Source organism: Aptenodytes forsteri, unplaced genomic scaffold, assembly GCF_000699145.1.
Source record: "Aptenodytes forsteri isolate BGI_AS27 unplaced genomic scaffold, ASM69914v1 Scaffold15, whole genome shotgun sequence".
NCBI lineage: Eukaryota > Metazoa > Chordata > Aves > Sphenisciformes > Spheniscidae > Aptenodytes > Aptenodytes forsteri.
The window spans coordinates 21,024-39,105 of NW_008795129.1; the positions used below are offsets into that span (position 1 = coordinate 21,024).

General features: G+C 37.9%; 1 protein-coding gene across 1 annotated transcript in view; it reads left to right on the forward strand.

Moving 5' to 3' along the window:
* POLR3A (RNA polymerase III subunit A) overlaps nucleotides 1-16,948 on the forward strand; it is a 37,760-nt gene extending 20,812 nt beyond the window's left edge. Inside the window, exons 20-31 of the mRNA XM_009277974.2 lie at nucleotides 4-172; nucleotides 1,057-1,170; nucleotides 5,655-5,741; nucleotides 5,827-5,909; nucleotides 8,119-8,289; nucleotides 8,897-8,990; nucleotides 9,101-9,193; nucleotides 9,648-9,812; nucleotides 10,488-10,652; nucleotides 10,967-11,098; nucleotides 12,685-12,817; nucleotides 16,581-16,948. Coding sequence (XP_009276249.2) covers nucleotides 4-172; nucleotides 1,057-1,170; nucleotides 5,655-5,741; nucleotides 5,827-5,909; nucleotides 8,119-8,289; nucleotides 8,897-8,990; nucleotides 9,101-9,193; nucleotides 9,648-9,812; nucleotides 10,488-10,652; nucleotides 10,967-11,098; nucleotides 12,685-12,817; nucleotides 16,581-16,729 — 1,555 coding nt within the window. The 3' untranslated portion in view covers nucleotides 16,730-16,948. The remainder of the gene's footprint in view (nucleotides 1-3; nucleotides 173-1,056; nucleotides 1,171-5,654; nucleotides 5,742-5,826; nucleotides 5,910-8,118; nucleotides 8,290-8,896; nucleotides 8,991-9,100; nucleotides 9,194-9,647; nucleotides 9,813-10,487; nucleotides 10,653-10,966; nucleotides 11,099-12,684; nucleotides 12,818-16,580) is intronic.
* Nucleotides 16,949-18,082: the final 1,134 nt, after the last annotated feature.

Below are 18,082 nucleotides of genomic sequence, written 5' to 3' on the forward strand. Positions count from 1 at the left end.
GAGGCGGCTGGTAAAATTACTTGAAGATCTTTGCTCACAGTATGATTTGACAGTCAGAAGTTCTACTGGTGACATTATACAGTTTATTTATGGAGGAGATGGCTTGGATCCTGCAGCCATGGAAGGAAAGGATGAACCGCTGGAATTCAAGCGAGTTTTAGACAATATCAGGGTAAGGATTACTGAAATCTTTGTTGGAAGTGTGAAGAGACTATTAAGCGTGTAGGAGGGAGTAGTAAATTATGGGGAGAATTGTTTCAGTTGAAGAATTTATTTTTAAATTGCCTTTTCGAGTGGTCCTGCTCAGTCTTTCAGCATGTGTGTACTAAGAGTTACAGATATTTTTTACATTAGAACAGAGCAACTAGGACCGAACTGTGTATAAGCTGCAAAAAATAGAATTTTCTTCTGTGCTTAGACATAGTTCTAGGGCCTAATATCCAACTAACTAGATAAATTACTGCTGGCTTAGTTGGGTACTAGATTGGACTTACATTACACAAAGTAATTACTTATTAAATCAAGACATGTATGTTCTTTGTGTTGAACTGCTTCTTAAGTCAGAGGCCTGATGTGTTGTTGAATAACTCAGGGGGGTTGCACTAGATGACCTTTAAAGGTCCCTTCCAACCCAAACTGTTCTATGATAACTCTGGACATATTGTGATGTTTGAAGAAGGGTATTGTTTGGTTTTGTGGTGGGTTTGTTTGTTGGTTGTTCTCCCATCACCACCACCACCACAGACAAAAGCCTTTTGCTGAAATGACTGTTGGGATTTCTGTAATGTGAGTGTAATAAATTGATAGAATTAGAAGTGTTTGTGTGTGTGTATACCTTCAGATTTACATAAGTAAGTAGAAGTGTATGTGGAACTTCTCTTCACAATAGTCTGGTATCATATGGTAAAAAAACAAACAAACAAACCCCCAAAAACCCAAACCAACCAAAACTAAAGAATGCTGTTAATCAGTTGTATGCAACTATATTCTGTGTCTTTACAATGAAGTTTTTGTGCGTATGTTTTATGTGAAGAAGTAACTTTTTTTCCTCTTAAGGCTGTATATCCATGCAGAAGTGAACCAGCCCTTAGTAAAAATGAATTGGTGTTAACATCTGAGTCCATCATGAAGAAGAATGAATTTCTTTGCTGCCGAGACAGTTTTCTGCAGGTAATTATCTCGCTTCCTTATCATGCTGTGATTAACTCTTCCTTATAAATCAAGGAAATTAAATAAAATGGTCTTACCAATCTGTAGGAGCAATGGCTGAATTGTATGCATTAGTAGCAGGAGTAGTAGTTTGTTCAGTAATATATTTCTGTACATTTAGTGGGTGGGGAGGTAGGACTAGTAATTTTAATTCTTACTATGGTAGTTGTTCATGCTCACCACAGAAACGTTAGAAATGAGAGGAAAAATCTAGTGATTTTTGAGTAGAAGGTGCCGCTAATCTGAGATACCTTGCTGGAATTTCTCTCTATAGCAAGGCGATACAGTAATTATGTGCTTCCCCTGGGACATCAGAAATGAAATAATACTTACTGACTCTATGTAAGCAACCACTAGGACTGAGTCTTATACTCTGTTATTATGCATATGTTTTGATATTATCAACTTTCTGACTAACTGTTTTTACTCATTTGCTTGTTTTTCTGTAATAGAAACACCAGCTATACACTTACACCTATTTACCTTGCTTTCTTACGATACTAACGCAGCAAAAAACTCTTGTCATATGAAGTGCTTTGCTGGACAGGGCTTATCTTCTGGGGAGCACTTACATGTCTTTTAAGGATGAGTGAATGTTCACACGGCTGCTTGCACTTCGACTTGTAAAAGTCAATTTGTTTGAAAGAGCATTAAGCAATTTTAATATTTATGAGGGCAGCGTCACTTAAGACTACTTTGGGAGACAGTGATAAGAAGTGTAGAATTAACCTGCCTGTGGACACGTAAAGGTGTTACCTTGATGAACCTTCTGATTACTGGCAGTGATGAGAACAAAATGAATTGTGACCTGCTTTTGAAGGGTTTCTTTTTAATAGATCAGAGTGCTTCAGAGCAGAAGGTAACAAAACTAGTAAGCAGCTGTTTATAAACCTGATTTGCGATTCGGTTGCTAGAGCAGAGTTGAAAAAATAATTATATCCATACTTGAAATATGCTGTAAATCTTAACTGCATCTCTGAAAGAAAAAAAAAATGCAGTGTATTAATATCAAAGTTTGGAGATGAAGCTGTTCTTTGAGGTGTACATCTTTTTAATTGTATCAGGAAAATCTAAATAATTGCTGTTAATTTCAGAAGCACAGATATGGCTACATCACCGTAATGGTAATTAGTTTAACTTAAGATTTTTAAGTTTTAGATACTGTTAGATTTTCTTCTTTCCTGTTCTTTTTCAGAAGCACAGATATGGCTACATCACCGTAATGGTAATTAGTTTAACTTAAGATTTTTAAGTTTTAGATACTGTTACATTTTCTTCTTTCCTGTTCTTTTTTTTTTTCTGTTCATCCTTGAAGGCATTAACTGAGACAGGTTATGAAAAATATAATGAGGTAATTGTAGCATGTGTGTGCACTGTGTGAGCATTAATGTTAGTGCTTTTTAGCTAAAGATGTGTGTATAGTGCTAAAGTAACTGATTAGCATATATACATTACTGCTTGTTAAATTATAATGTAGGCATTCACCAGAATAATTTACCCAATTCCTTTTTAAAGGTGAAAACCATGACACGTGCATTAATCCCCATAGTTAAATTTTAGCATTTTGAGGATTTGAGGAAACTTTCTTTTAGAGCATGACTTTCCTTTCTAAAACTCCTTCTTTCAACTTTTAGGGATATTAGCGTGTTTTTCTGATGTTTTCCTATCCCTTCCTCCACTTTTCCCTTCCAGAACAGAGATATTTCTTATCGCTGTTACTTTACCGGGAGGTTCCTATAATGGGCTTATTCACTGTTGTCCAGAAAACAGTATGTCTAAATAGCCTTTTTCAAACAGACTAGCGTTCATTCTGCCTGCACTCTGCCCTCACTGGAGGGAATTCAACTGATGAAAAAGCAGATTGTTGGCTGGCACAGTTTCAATCGTGTTAATATTTCAACATATTTGAGTATATTAAGATACAGGTGAAAGGAAATTTTTGTTCTTATTGAAATTGGGAAAATCTTTAGAAACCCTCACAATCAAAAAAAAAATCATAAAAATTCCATCATTTTTCTGTGTTTTTTTTGGAGATGATAGAATATGAGTACTGGGGAGTGTGGTGCGAACATGGAAAAAGGCTGAGCACGCAGCCAGTCGGTGCTGGCATGTGTAGAGCTGACCTAATGGGTCTGCCCGGACTTGAACGGATTATTGCTGAATCTTGCGGGATTGTCTGTACCACTCTGCCTTTCAGTGGGCTTCTTAACTGTGAGGATTCTTGCATTAGCAGCGCTTCACGTATAGAAATGATCCCACTAGCTTAAGTGCTGGGAAACATGATGCAAACACCTGGGTGACTAGGCTTTATACCCTGGGCTGCTGTTTTGACTAAATGTCGGCTGTAGGAGCTGACAAGGCCCACGTTGAGCCAGAGCTTACTGAGTCAGTTTGGTGCCTTTTTGTTAAAACAGGTCCAGACTAAAAGACTTGATAGGTTTAGGCGATGTGAAAGAACCGATGGTTTCTTGAGCTCGCTGTGGAAGTTACATAGCTGTGCTCACAGGGGACAGTGTTGCACTGAAGATGGTAAGTCCATAGAGACAGACAGGCTCAGCAAAGAGTGAGCTACATTTTCCTTCTATTTGTAGCATAAATTAATCCATAGTTTGGATAAACTGCCAACAGATAATTGAAAGTTGAGAGGAATAGGTCTTCTCCTCTTTCAGTTCTTGTGCATGAATAAAACTTTTGACAGTGAAAAATAAATGTCTTCAGAGATTTATCTTTTATTTCTCACATTTTTTGGCTCTAGTGTATGGAAATAATGTATCATTTGAGTACTTTATTTTTACAGTTCATAATGATATATAACAATTGATTTAGTATGTTGGAGACTTTTTTTTTTTTAAAGTATTTTGGAACTCAGGGACTGTCAAAGAGGAAAAGTTGACAATAAATAGTTTGCCATAATGCTATTTGCAGTCCTATGCTGGTTTGGTCTTAAGTCTGCCCTATTGTGGACTTTCTCCGTGTGACCACATGACCCAGTTTCTCAGCCAGCATGACAGCTTCTTTTGAGGAGTTGGTGGTGGTGTGATTATTATTACTCTCCCCTGGTTTTATGTGAGTAGGTGAAAATTTAAAAGAACTTAGTCTTCAGTGTTCTGGAGGGAGAAGTTAGTGTTACACCTTCTGCCTTCTTCCCCTTCCATTCCTCCCTTCCTGCCCCTCCACAAAAGGAGCATCTTTCAAGATGGAATTACTTTTAAAGTCTCTCCTTAGTGGTTCTTTTTTTCACTAGATCAAATGTTCTGGATGATCTTCTGCAAGTCCTGCAATATTCCTTTTTTTAATGCACCTGTAGTAAAAAGATTTATTTTTCTAATACCACATTATTGCTTAACACTTATTTTAGAAAATAAATAATTTTATGCAAAGATTTCAGGGTCAAAAACCTTTAAAGTGGCAAAATATTTCATTTGTGAATTAATATGACTTACTGCAGGGCAAAAGGGGCAGAAATGTGTGAATGCATCCTGTTGTCAACCAAGTGGGGAAACAACTTGAAGCATCCGTTCCAGCAGCACACTTCTGTTGTCGGTTCCTTCGTTTGAACTTTGTTCTAGTATTCACAGAAAATAATGTACTATCTGAAAATACCTTGAATACCAGTAAGGAAGTTGTTTATTTTGAGAATCTGAGGATTCTGTTAGAATGTAATAGAAGTGTTTTGATAACGATTTATGAATTCAGTTGTAAAAAAAAAACCCCAAAATAAACCAGTATTGTTTCAATTTATGTTCCAGTAAAGACTGCTAGAACTGCTTTTGGGTAAACCTGGTAAGAGAGTGAAAGGCTTATGTACTACTACATGTTAAATGCAATTATCTTCAAGACCTCTCCACAGCATAGAGAAGCTATTTGAACTATGTTAGGTAGAGACTGACGTGTATATATCAATTTTGAGGGGTTTTTCTCCCCAAATAAAGTACGTCTTGAATCTCTGAAATCTATCCAGCAGGTGTCCTTTATATAATTCCTCTCTTGCCACAGTCTTTCCCCTTTGACTTATTTTGAGTACTGAGAAATGAGTGAGAATGTGTTTGTGTCACTATACTCAGAAAATAAGAATTTTGAGGGTTGGGTTGGTTGGTTTTTTTGATGGCAGAATCAGTTTCAGTAAGTGGTGGGTAGGAGGGAAGGATCGGCCGAAGTCAAATCTCTTAAATTTTCAGTGTGTGCTCAGGAAGGATGCTTTTATTCAGCGTGGACCATATTCCTCATGTACTGCTACTAATTTGTGGTTACACAAGAGTGAATCTGGTTTGCTAAATTCTAGTGTATGTGCGTGTCTAAGTTTCGATTGTTCCTCTCTTCATATTGTGCATTGTTAATTTATTATTGTTAACGTTCCATTTGGAGCTCTAAGCAAATAACTTACTGCTGAAGACTTCAATATGAAGACCATGTCTTTGCTTACTGTTGTTTTAATGTAATTTCAGGAAATTAAAAAATTCATCAAAGGTGTTTCTGAGAAGATAAAAAAAACTAGGGACAAGTATGGCATCAATGACAATGGCACAACAGAGGTAATCAGTTTCAAGGGAGTAATTACGTAGTTATTTTAAATCTTCATAAGCTATTGCTTTTCCAACTGTTCTATTCTCTTTTCAGCCACGAGTTTTATATCAGTTGGATAGGATTACTCCAACACAACTAGAGAAGTTTCTAGAGACTTGCAGGGACAAATACATGAGGTAAGTGTTTAGCCTGTTATTTTCTCAATATATCCCCCCCCCAGTTTAGCAGTCTAGGAGTGTATTTTGCTATTTTTATTGTATGAATGTTGGTTCTGCTGTGAATGCAATACAAACAAAGAATAAGAAACAGTTGGCCCCGATGACATAAACATTGCAAGACAAAGGTAGAATGCCAAAAAAAAAAAAGCATCGCCATCTAGAGGTGGGTTTGTTAAGGCAGAGTTGAGTCTTTTACGACAGTTTTAGAGGTCTGACAGAGCTGAGGTTTTTACCTTTCTGTCTTGAGTCATAATCAGATTCTTTCATTAGAAGACTCTTACTGATTTGTTTGGTTTCCTTTTACATTGTAGAAAAAATGCTTTACATTTCATTTTATATTTCTTGAACATGCAAAGCTATCTGCTTGTGTTCAGGCACCTTTCTTCTGAACTAGTAGTAATCATACCAGCAAACACAGTTTTCTTCTAAAGCTGCTTACTGCTTACATGCACAGATTGTGTTTTGACAGCAGATTCTGGTAAAAGCCAAAAGTGATAGGATTCAGAGTGAGAGAGGATATTGTTTAAACACTAACATTTTTACACCCACTGGCAGACATGTTCCCTTCCTCCCCCTCTTGCAGGAGATTGTTCCAAACCTTCAAAGAGTCCATGCAAAATAACGTCTGAATAGATGAGTTTCAAATCCATATGAATCTTGATGGTTATTCTTGATCTACACAGTCTGTGAAGAGTTATGTCACACTTCACGCTAAGGTGTTCTTGAATCTGTTACGCGCTTGTAGGAGCTTTCTGTATCACAAGATAGTGATAGTGTGGATGTTTTCATCTCTTTATCCATTGAGAGTTGTTTCATTTACTTAGACTCCTTGGATTTGTCCATTGGCATGCAGCCATTGGTGACATCTGCTTTGTGGCCTCACGCTCACCCACATCAATTGTTTGTTAATATTTTTTCTTTTTCTAGAAAATGCATGTATATGTTAAATTCTTAACATAACTATTTCAAAGCAATTACCAGTTTTCTGCTTTCAGTTACGAGGATTACTTGCTTACGTTTGCCTTAAGTGTTCTTAAACATGAATTACCTATTTTACTGTAGTAAGTTGTTTTGGCATACTATATTATGCTGATCTGACAACTGAAAGATGGTATCCTTGGGAAGGATCTAATTGCTATGATGATTGTTTTATAGACTACTGTCATTTTACCAGGACAACACTCTCAGCTGAGATTTCAGCAATTTTTGGGTAGATATGACATGAATGTAAAGAGAACTCCAAATAATAGTGAAAACAATAACCTCTACTTAAATAATTTTGTTTCACAGTCATCCAGAATTAATTCTTTTAGCTAAATCACTATTAGACAGCAATTTTACTTGGTAAGAGTTCATCAAGGAAAATGCAAGAAGTTGCTACAACTTAGATCGATTTAGGAAGTGGTATTGTGCCTTAAGTTCAGAGGTTATATTTGCTCTAGAAAAGCAGATCACATTGCACTCTGTGAAAGCTTAAGAATCCTAACTGCAGGATCTGAACAAAATTGTAGGGAAGAATGTAAGCCACCCCTCAACGTCTCATTGTGAGATTGCATATTGTAGAGTAGTGGTCTTCATTTTTTGTCCTGTAAGGACAACCAGTTCTCAAAGTAGATAAATTTTAGAAAGGGGGAAATGTGGGAATGAGCCCATTACATGCATAACCTGAAGGGAAAGTAGGTGATCAGTACAGGGCTTTTGAATAAGATGAAAACAAGAAGGCATTAATATCTGGATTTTGCTCTGATTAAAAAGTAATCTTCATAGTAATTTCTTAAAGACGACTTAATAAAGGTGTCTCATGCTTAAACATATAAAGGGGAGTTTTGGAAATGTTAGCGTGTGGGATTTCCCTGAATGGGGAATCCTGAATCTATTGCTTGATGCTTAGGAGAAGGAGGACAAGCGTTTTGTTTTCTGTTACGGATGTTATGCTAGACCTGAGGAATGCCTGTATGACAGGGCATCTTCTTGCCTTGCATGAGATCAGTCTTGAGTATTGGTGACCTTTTAACCTCTCTCCTCGTTATTTATTTAAAAAAAAAAAATTAACAAACTTCTTATGTATCTACCAGGATAGTTTCTGTCTTTGCTTGCTTAGGATTTTATGCCTTATTGAGTTCTATGTGTCTTTCTGTATTTTTTTATAAGAGAATTTCTTTATCAGGGCACAGATGGAGCCTGGTTCTGCAGTCGGAGCTCTTTGTGCACAGAGTATTGGTGAGCCTGGCACACAGATGACTCTGAAGACTTTCCATTTTGCTGGTGTTGCTTCAATGAACATTACTTTGGGTGTGCCAAGAATCAAAGAAATCATTAATGCTTCAAAGGCTATTAGGTACTAACATTGTTTTGGTTTGGTTTTTTCCCTTTGCCCAAGTGAAACCTGATGGATAAATTTGCAATATGCGATAGCATTTCCCTGTTCTCAGTAATATACTAGACAACATGGAATGCATGGAATACCCAAACAAGAAAAACCTAATGTCTGTCCAACTAAGTGATACTTAGGGCCAGAGAAGAGACAAGTTTTATTTTTCTGAAAATCAAATGAGGTAAAGTCGTTACTTACTAAGTTTAATATCCCATTAGGTGTCTCTCATGTATTGTGAAACTTTCTGGTGTTTAGCGGTAGTTGAAGCATACCTATTCCTAGGTATCCGTGAAGCCATACTTAAATAATACTAGAACAGTGTACACCATGAAAATAGTCGCTAGTTGTTGTGTTATAATCTCTTGTGTGTTTGCTTGTTTTTACCAGCCTGAAGTACATGAACAATAATTTCCTTAAATGTACCTGAGGAAGCTGAAGGTCTCTCTATCTTATTAAATACTACTCTAGATACGAGATAGGTTCCATAAGGCAAGCTGTAGTTCAAATTGCCATCTGTAATCTAGCTGAGCAATTTCCTAACTGGGTTTTTTGGTGTGTTTATTCTTTGTAGCACCCCTATTATAACAGCACAGTTGGACAAAGATGATGATCCTGATTTTGCCCGTCTGGTTAAAGGAAGAATTGAGAAAACTTTGTTAGGAGAGGTAGGAAAAATTGTATTATTGCTAATGCTTTAAATGTAAACATTAGCCAATTGCTGTGGGGCATTTTAACCTTTTTCACATGCTAACTGTTTTGTCCTGATCTCTTAAAGATTTCAGAATATATTGAGGAAGTGTTTCTTCCAGATGATTGTTTCATCCTAGTGAAGCTGTCTTTAGAGCGCATTAGACTACTGAGATTAGAGGTGAGTTGTTCGGTTCTTATGCAGAATATGCCTTGGGTAAGTTCCAAAGGGTCTCTTAATACTGTCCTAGAAACAGAAATCAGACCAGTGGAAGTTAAAGAAAGAAAGTGAACGAAGGATGTCCTGTGGCTACATTACATCTGGAATTTTTTTTTTCCTTTTTTTCCCTTGTAAAGTGGATAATTTTTCCTTTATTTGGAAACAAGAGAACATACATTCATTTCTTGGTGTCTTGCTAGATACGAGGATGCCATTTCTGTCCGTTAGTTAACATATAGGCTGGTACCCTCAGCATAGGATAGTATTTCATGCAATTTACAGGAGTGACAATTTTTGTTTATTTTTCTACATCCCGCTTTGTTATATTCTGTTGAAAGACTGCTGCACGTATTTGAGCAGATTTATATACGTTAAGAGAGATACCCTGATGTTTGCTGGCTGACTTTTGCCACAGGTGAATGCAGAGACTGTGCGCTACTCTATCTGCATATCTAAACTCAGAGTAAAGCCCGGGGATGTTGCTGTCCATGGAGAAGCAGTTGTATGCGTGACCCCTCGTGAAAATAGCAAGAGTTCAATGTATTACGTATTGCAGTCCCTGAAGGAAGAACTACCAAAGGTAAAAACAAAGGCTGTCTCATGCTTTTGTGGGAGGTAATCAGTAACGATAATTTGGAGTTCTATGGTGGGAAGACGAAACAATTCTTGTCAGTATTGACAATGAAGATACGCTGAGTCCACAACTCTTAGATCGCGACGCTACTGCTTTACAGCTGAAACTAAGCTTCCGTTACTAATCTTTCTAAATAAAATTGAAGCCTCGATGCTTTCCTTACAACATTTACTGAAGCATTCTGAGTGCAGCAGTTGTATGAAATAGTTATATCTTCTTCCAGCTAGAATTGAACCGCATGACAGTATCTGGCGTTTTTGCAGCTTTCTGTGAGGAGACTGTCTCCTTTGGATTTTTAAAATAGTGATAAGTGAACCTTATTATGGCAGAATGCCTTTCATTTGTGTGGATCTACCACCGTTTAGAGACCTAGGTCTGAGTGTCAGGATATCTGGCATAAAATAAAAAATGTAGGTAGTGAGTAAGGTTAATAGTACAGCGTGAATGCCACATTTGCACTAGTGTATTTAAGAGCAGGAAATCTTACTTCATATGTGTTTTAACTGAGCGTTTACTCCAAAGACTGGAGCTTCTAAATAGGTTTGAATGCTGATAAGGGTTACCCTTTTATACTGCATTACTGTACACATCAAAGTTACCAGTTTTTTTTGTTTTGTGAAGGTTGTAGTGCAAGGTATACCAGAGGTTTCCCGAGCTGTCATTCATATTGATGAACAAAGTGGAAAGGAAAAATACAAACTTCTGGTTGAAGGTGATAATCTGCGAGCTGTTATGGCTACTCACGGAGTGAAAGGAACAAAAACATCCTCTAACAACACTTACGAGGTAATGTTCAGATGGGTACTGTGGGTGTTTTCCCCATAGCATCTTTATTACAAGTGCTTGTTTGTGCTCAGATGCAGCAGTTGATATCTAATCAAGCCTGGTTTCACTAATAGTTGTCAGAATGCATTATCGCAAGAGAATAATTCGACTGGCAGCACTGTTCACTTCAAAGAAGCTTTTTCTATAAATATTTTTAAACCGGAGAAATGCAAAAGAGTAGTAATGGAAATGGAGTATTATCTGACATCAGATGGTATTTGTTCCAGGAATATACTTGCTCCAAGCATTTGGCTCTAACATAATCTCCTGTGTAGGTAGAGAAGACACTAGGAATTGAAGCTGCTCGGACAACCATTATCAATGAGATTCAGTATACAATGGTGAACCATGGTATGAGCATTGACAGGAGACATGTTATGTTGCTGTCTGATCTAATGACTTACAAGGTTTGTACGATGCTTTTTCTACATGTTACATTGGCCTGTTTATACAAATTAGTTTTGCCATGTTTGAGAAGGATGGGTGAGCTAGGGAGACGGAAATCAGTTATGGGTTTAAAGAATTGTAGGCTGCACTGACCAAATACTGTTGTTTGTACATCAAACAAAATGCTTAATTAATCTAGTTCTTGGGTGTAGGGGGGAGAAGGTCTATTTTGACTGAAAACAAGTTGATATAATGAGTAGGGAATCATAACTTCATATTGGAAATAGGAATCCTAAAAATTGCGGTATGAAAATCAACTGTTTGGGTAACCATGCGTGCAATTTAAGGCTTGCTGTGCAGAAAACCACATGGGGTGTGGTTCATAGCAGCTGCACTGTATATAAGAGTCAAAGGATACAGACATTACAAATAGAATCAGATTACATGTAGAGCATGAACAGTCTTCCAGAACTTGTTAGTAGAAAATCGTATCTGTTCTTTATTGATTGACTTTCTTTCCTTCGCATCCGATATGTTTTTTAGATTTGAGTACACTTAGTGAAGCAAGATTTTCCACTTTGCCTGCCAGAGTGCAAGGGTTTAATTTGGGTAAAATGGATGAAGGAGTTCTGACTTGTCCCAAAACTGTAGGGCTTTGTTGTACTGAGCTGCAGCAGTTCCCAGGGCTGGCCGTGTGGAGCTGCAACACAATAGTGGAAAAGGGCACCAGAGTGCAGTGTTTTACACTTGTTGGGCTCCTAGCATGCGTTCTTTTGTCTGTACTTCTGACTTGTGCTTCTGTGCACAGTCTGTTATAATCAGGATGTTTGTTAGAAACAGAGGCAGAAACAAACCAAGTTAGTTTAAAAAGCTAGTTACTTTTCTTCTGGAGAGTGGAAAAAATGAAGATTTAACATTTAATCTCCTGGCAGCTGAAGTCAAGATTTATCAGTAGACAATAGGCAGTAGCTTCAGCATAGTGCTCTCGGACCCCACTGAAGTTTGTAGCTCAGCAACTCATTTATAATTGTGGGGGGGGTTCTCATGGCCATGTTTCTTTCAATCTTTCCAATATTCTTGCTATAAAAAAAAAAAAAAAAAAACACCCTTTAAATCATCTATTAACTACTTATGACAGCTTCTGTTGTGTATGAATAAACACTTCTGTTTTACTTAAATAATGATTACTACCAAACTATTAACCTTCAGGATGGTTAACTGTGAAGCAGCATATTATGACAATGCTATATTGTAGATAGTAACCTTTTTACTTACTACTTGTTTCATGTGTTTGTTCGACTAAAAACTACATTTCTGATGTTCAACTACTTATGACAGCTTCTGTTGTGTATGAATAAACACTTCTGTTTTACTTAAATAATGATTACTACCAAACTATTAACCTTCAGGATGGTTAACTGTGAAGCAGCATATTATGACAATGCTATATTGTAGATAGTAACCTTTTTACTTACTACTTGTTTCATGTGTTTGTTCGACTAAAAACTACATTTCTGATGTTCACTTGATTTGCTGCTTTAGCAAACGTAACTGACCTCCAGCCACTATTGTGATAGTCTTTCTTTGGGTTTTTCCATCAATCAAGGGTGAAGTGCTGGGCATTACTAGGTTTGGACTGGCAAAAATGAAGGAAAGCGTGTTGATGCTGGCTTCTTTTGAAAAGACTGCAGACCATCTCTTTGATGCTGCCTACTTCGGACAGAAGGATTCTGTTTGTGGTGGGTATTGCAAATTCTGTTGCAGTTTGTGGTCCTTACCCAGCATCTCTAAACCTCTTCAAAGCATTGGATTTTTGCCCTTGTTAAGCTTTCTGCTCAGCTTACGTGCCAAAAACTTCAGGCTGATGAGGCTGATCCATACTTCTTGATCCTAGAAGTTTGGTGGATGGTTCTCTACTTCTAATCTCAATCAGAGATCTTGAAGTCAGTTGGACATTTGTTACACGTTTCTTAAAGTAGACTTTTAGTGATTTGGTTTTACTTCTCACCACATAGCTCAGTGAAATACCAGGAAATTTGTCCCACTGTCAGTAGTTCTGGTTTTTCAATTGTAAAAGTTTGTATATCTTCAACACCTAGAGCTGATTATGGAATCTAGTACCCCGTTCAGTATTTCAGTTTCGGTTTCATTCCTAATAAGAAGTAGGAAGACATACATGTCTCAGGTAGCATAGCTGAATATCATACTGTGCATAATGATGGCTTATGTGATTTGTCAGTTGTACCTAGAAATAAACAGAAAGGCAAAGTTTTTGACTACTTCAGTTAGTTCTGATCTAAATAGATAAAAATTGTTAGCGTTTGTTTTTTTTTTAAATTAGAAGCCTTGTTTATCAGTACTCTGTTCATTAACAGAACAGAGACAATTCCTGCCCTGAGAAATTTCTTTTTAAACGTCTCTGTTCTTCAGTTTTAAAGTTAAGTTCATTAACATCCACCGAATCATCTTCTCACTGAATTAATGAAAGAATCCGATAAGAGTTTAAAAATATATGTATACATGCACACAAGTGCATGCATGTGCACACACATACAGCCAAATGGAAAATTCAAATAGATGAGTTTTGTCATTCTGTTTGTCTCTTAATTTTGCATTTCTACCATGCACTCTAATACTTGGAATTGAAATTATTTTTCTTTTTTTAAACTCCTTTGCCCCCATTCCTCCCAGATTTCTTTCTCCTTTGAGCTACGTACATTTTGGAAGTCTCTATCTAGTACATTAAACAGAGAAAAGGAGAAGTCAAGCAGGTTTCACCCTCTTCATCATCAGTTTATGTAAGGCCTGCCATCCTGGAGCTGTCACCGCTCATTTGGATTTTCTGGGTGCTAATGAAGTATAAAAATATGACTGTATTATGTTAAGGTTTACTAGTTTGTGTGTATTTCTAGGTGGTCTTAGAAAGTGTAGTCAATTTGAAACAGTGCTTTGTGGACAGTATATTTTCTGAATCGCTGGAATCTGTTAGAAACCGTTGTATTGCTAGTTTGTATTTTAAGAACTCTGCCACTTTCTGGCTGTCCAGCGTTCCACGTGAGTGGGATTTTCTTATTTTATTTAATTATTATTTGCCCGTGATTAAAGCAAGGATCCTGTGGGAGACTGATTGCATCCCGGACAGCAAGGAAAAGAAAATGTTTTCTCAAAGTCCCCTCTGAGCTGGTAAAATCTTGTTTTGAATAATGCGGAAACCAGAGAACTTCTCATGTTGCCTTCTATATAAATGTTTTCGTTCAAATAAGGAAATGGAATGGACAAAACAGAAAATTGTTGTCTGTCTTCCAAAACTGAAGAGATGATACTGGCTTGCTTGTATGAAAAAGTGCTGTGCAGCTGCCTGACCATCACTAGTTATCTCTTTGAATTGCTATGAAAAGACTCTTACACACTCATGGGTTTGCATCCCCAGAGCCAGAAAAAAATTATAACCGTTGCCAAGAAAAATGAGTATGTACCCAAAATCAACTATAGGTGCTGAACCGAATGGCATCTCAAATCAGTGCTTCTCCTGAATGTGTGGGTGTAGTTTTAGACCATGTGGCCTTTGAATCCCTTTTGTCTTGTAAGATGCTTTTTCCTCCTCGAGAAAATGGGGAACAGCTGATTCCTGCTTTACCTACAGAAAGACAAGCATTTTCTTCTGCGAATTGCTGATGCCACCTTTCAGAGGGCAGAGTGGGTTGCAAACTCGGGCAGAGGAGTACATCCAGTTCCAGCAGCATCCACTGGATGCTGGAAGCAGGATCAGCAGGAGTGCTACTGTCTGCAAGCCACTGGTTAGGGGTACAGTCAGCTTGCCTTTCTGTCCCCTTCCCAGAGAGTAGCCAACAGCACCCTTCGTTTCTAACTTAAGAGTGGGAACCTCTTAAGAGCTACAGATCACTGCCGTGACGTTCATTTATGAGGAGGGAGAGCTACAGGTCACTGCCGTGACGTTCATTTATGAGGAGGTAGTCTGGACGGGAAGTGTCAAAAATAACCTCTGCAATAAGAGCAGTGTGACTGGCTTCATCTCTACCTAGCTTCTTCCAGCTGAAAGTGAGAGCAGCAGTTCATGGCTGTCAGCCAGATGCCTAGATCTGCAATAGATTGTAACCGGTAGCGTTACAAGACGTTGCACTGGAGGAGTCTTGGATGGTCATTAGAGCAGAGCGTGCTGTCCTGGCAGTTTTTCTGCCATCAACAACATCGTTATCTTCACCCGTCCGATACGATTTTCATTGGCCTCCATTAGCCTGAGCAGATATATAACATACACTTGGTTTTTACCGCGGCATGTTCTGTCCAAACGTTTCCTGCTCTACATGGCTGCTGTCAGATCCTGCAAACTATTACTCTGTCCATGAGGCAAAAGGGAGGCGGGGTGGACGGGCTTCTGGTATATACATGGAAGTATTGCAAGGGAAGAAGGACTCCCAAAATCTACACGCAGTTTCCGTGGTTCAGTGGTTGGCTCAGGTTGAAAGGTCATTGTGCAAAACCCAGGTAAGTTTTATTCTGCTAGGTGTTAGAAAAGTATTTCCTTTATCCATTGTAACCTGCGTGCCGTAGGGGCTGTACAAAGTAGTGGGCCTAAATATACAGTAACTCCTAAGCATTCTGTTTTGCACAAGATTTTTAAGTGCATAATGTTGGAAAATATGTAGTACAAATGCAGCAACGGTCTAAGAGCAAAAATACAGACTCTTCATTCACATACTTTTAAATTGCCAATCAAATCTTGCCAGAATTTTAAGCAAACTGATTTTCATCCTTTGTGCATTCAAAGGTACAGCTTTTTATTGTTTCTTCTTAAACATTTATCTGAAGGACAATATTCTTACACTCCCGAGAACGTGCGAAAGTGTCATTTGGATCGTTAACAGTACACAGAGGAAAAAACCACCGGTATCTGATAGCTTGTTTGTCATGTGGAACGCTCTTTGGAAAAGTAGTATACATCAGTAGATCTGGATAAACGTGTCAGCACACCGCTGTGAAAATATTACAGCTATCAAAAACAGTTGGGACAGACTTTCTAAATTCAAAACGAGCACTTTGAAAATGCAGAAAGCTAAAGTAGTGGTATGCCTCTTCCACTGGGAAGTTGCGGGGGTTTCAAGGGAACTTGGCCAGATTTGACTGAAGTCTTAGCACCGAGTCAGAGAATGAACATGAAGTAACTTTGCCTTCATCTTCTGCTGTTGGCACTGGGTGGAATGCGTCTCCTCCAAAAACAAACCTTCTGAAGCTCTTTCGTCACTAGAGAAGGTGTTTAGGTTAGGCTGAATTTTTCCTGTCTAGAATTTAAATAAGACAGACTAGATAACATACTGATCTGATGACCATACCGTTTAACTTCTTCCAGTGAAGAGACCTGGGTCTTTACGTGTGAGGTTCAAAGAGGTTTGACAGGCGACACATACAGAATGGGCAAATGAAGACAGTTTTGTAAATCCGTACTCTGCAGATGTTCAACATGTTTGGTTTTTTTTTTCCTAGGTGTTTCTGAGTGCATCATCATGGGAATTCCGATGAATATTGGAACGGGACTTTTTAAACTCTTGCACAAAGCGGACAAAGAATCGACCCCTCCTAGGAGGCCTCTGATATTTGATAATAATGAATTTCATATTCCCATTGTTACATAGCACTTGGACATAATACAAGACAGCAAAACAAGAAATAGCAAGAAAACGTCATTTAAATTAAGAAACGTGTATTATCAGTTCTGTGTGTCTCTAACTGAATTAGTAAGTGAAAGACTATCAAAAGAATTGCCTGATTGTTTACCGCCTGTTGTTAGTACAGACCCTGAAAGGAGAAGCTTCTCTGCACCAGAGAGTGGAAATAAATTTAAAGTGGATTTCAGCTGAGAAAATTTTCTTTTTCATGTGCTAGAATTAGATCTTTGTGTTAATGTTAAGGGGTGGAAGTTGTTACTAACTCAGTGTTAGACACTTGTATTCAGATTTGATTTAAAAAAACCCCAAAACTGCAAGAGAGTTCTGTGAGCTTGCACGGAGCGCGTTTGGAAATGGCCTTTCAACAGGAGCTGCAGGCGTCAATCCATGGCCGTTAAGAACAGAGGCTTCAGAAAGCTGGAGCTGGGTCTCTGTTTAATTCATACGGAGTTACACTTCAAGAGTGCTGTTGAAAGCGTTTGAAATATTTGCTCTTTGCTTGTGTTTTTTTAATTGTTTGGTTGTTTTTTTTTTATCCCAAGTTATTATCCAGTAAATGGTTTTCCTCCCCAGGATTCTGCTTTGGGACGTACCTGCAAGAAGCTGCAGCTTGTAAAGCTGCTACTAAATTCTGAGAAGACTTAGAATGTTATAAGAACATTACGAATTATAAATAGCTTTTCATATTGTAGCAGCTGTTAAACTGCTGGAATCTGTAATTTACAGCAGTCAGAGTTTTGGGAAAGTTTCGTAATTGAGTGGGATCATCTGAACAACCTAGTTTTATTTTAATATATAGAGTGGAAACAGAAAGAGAAGCTATTTTCATGCATTGCCATGAAATAATTTGCAGATATTTTAATCTTTAGCCCACTGGAGCAGTTTTCAGAATGAATATAGATTTTAAATTATTTCAGCGTAGTACATTTAAATTTACTCCGGTGCTACGGAGGGAAAGTATCTTAGTGTTTTCTTGTCAGCAGCGTTTGGATATTCAGTGTGCTCATAACATGGGTCAAGGTTGGAGAGGAACAGAGAGAGAGAGAGAGAAGCTGAAGTCGTGCACTCATGAAGTAAAAGCGGGCTGCTGAATGATCTAGCATTTGAAAGTGAATGGCTTTGCGCTGCAGTTTGTCTTCATGTAGCGACCAAAAGAGAAGTGTAAGGCTACATTTGGAGAATGTGAGTCTGTTGTTTTAAGTCCTAAGGTGCCACTTGTGTTTGTTTTTTAAATCGCCCTCCATGCAGGGAAGACCTGAAGTGAAATTCACCATTCTCAATTTATTTTGTATTTTCAGTGTGATACTAAGTTATACTTCT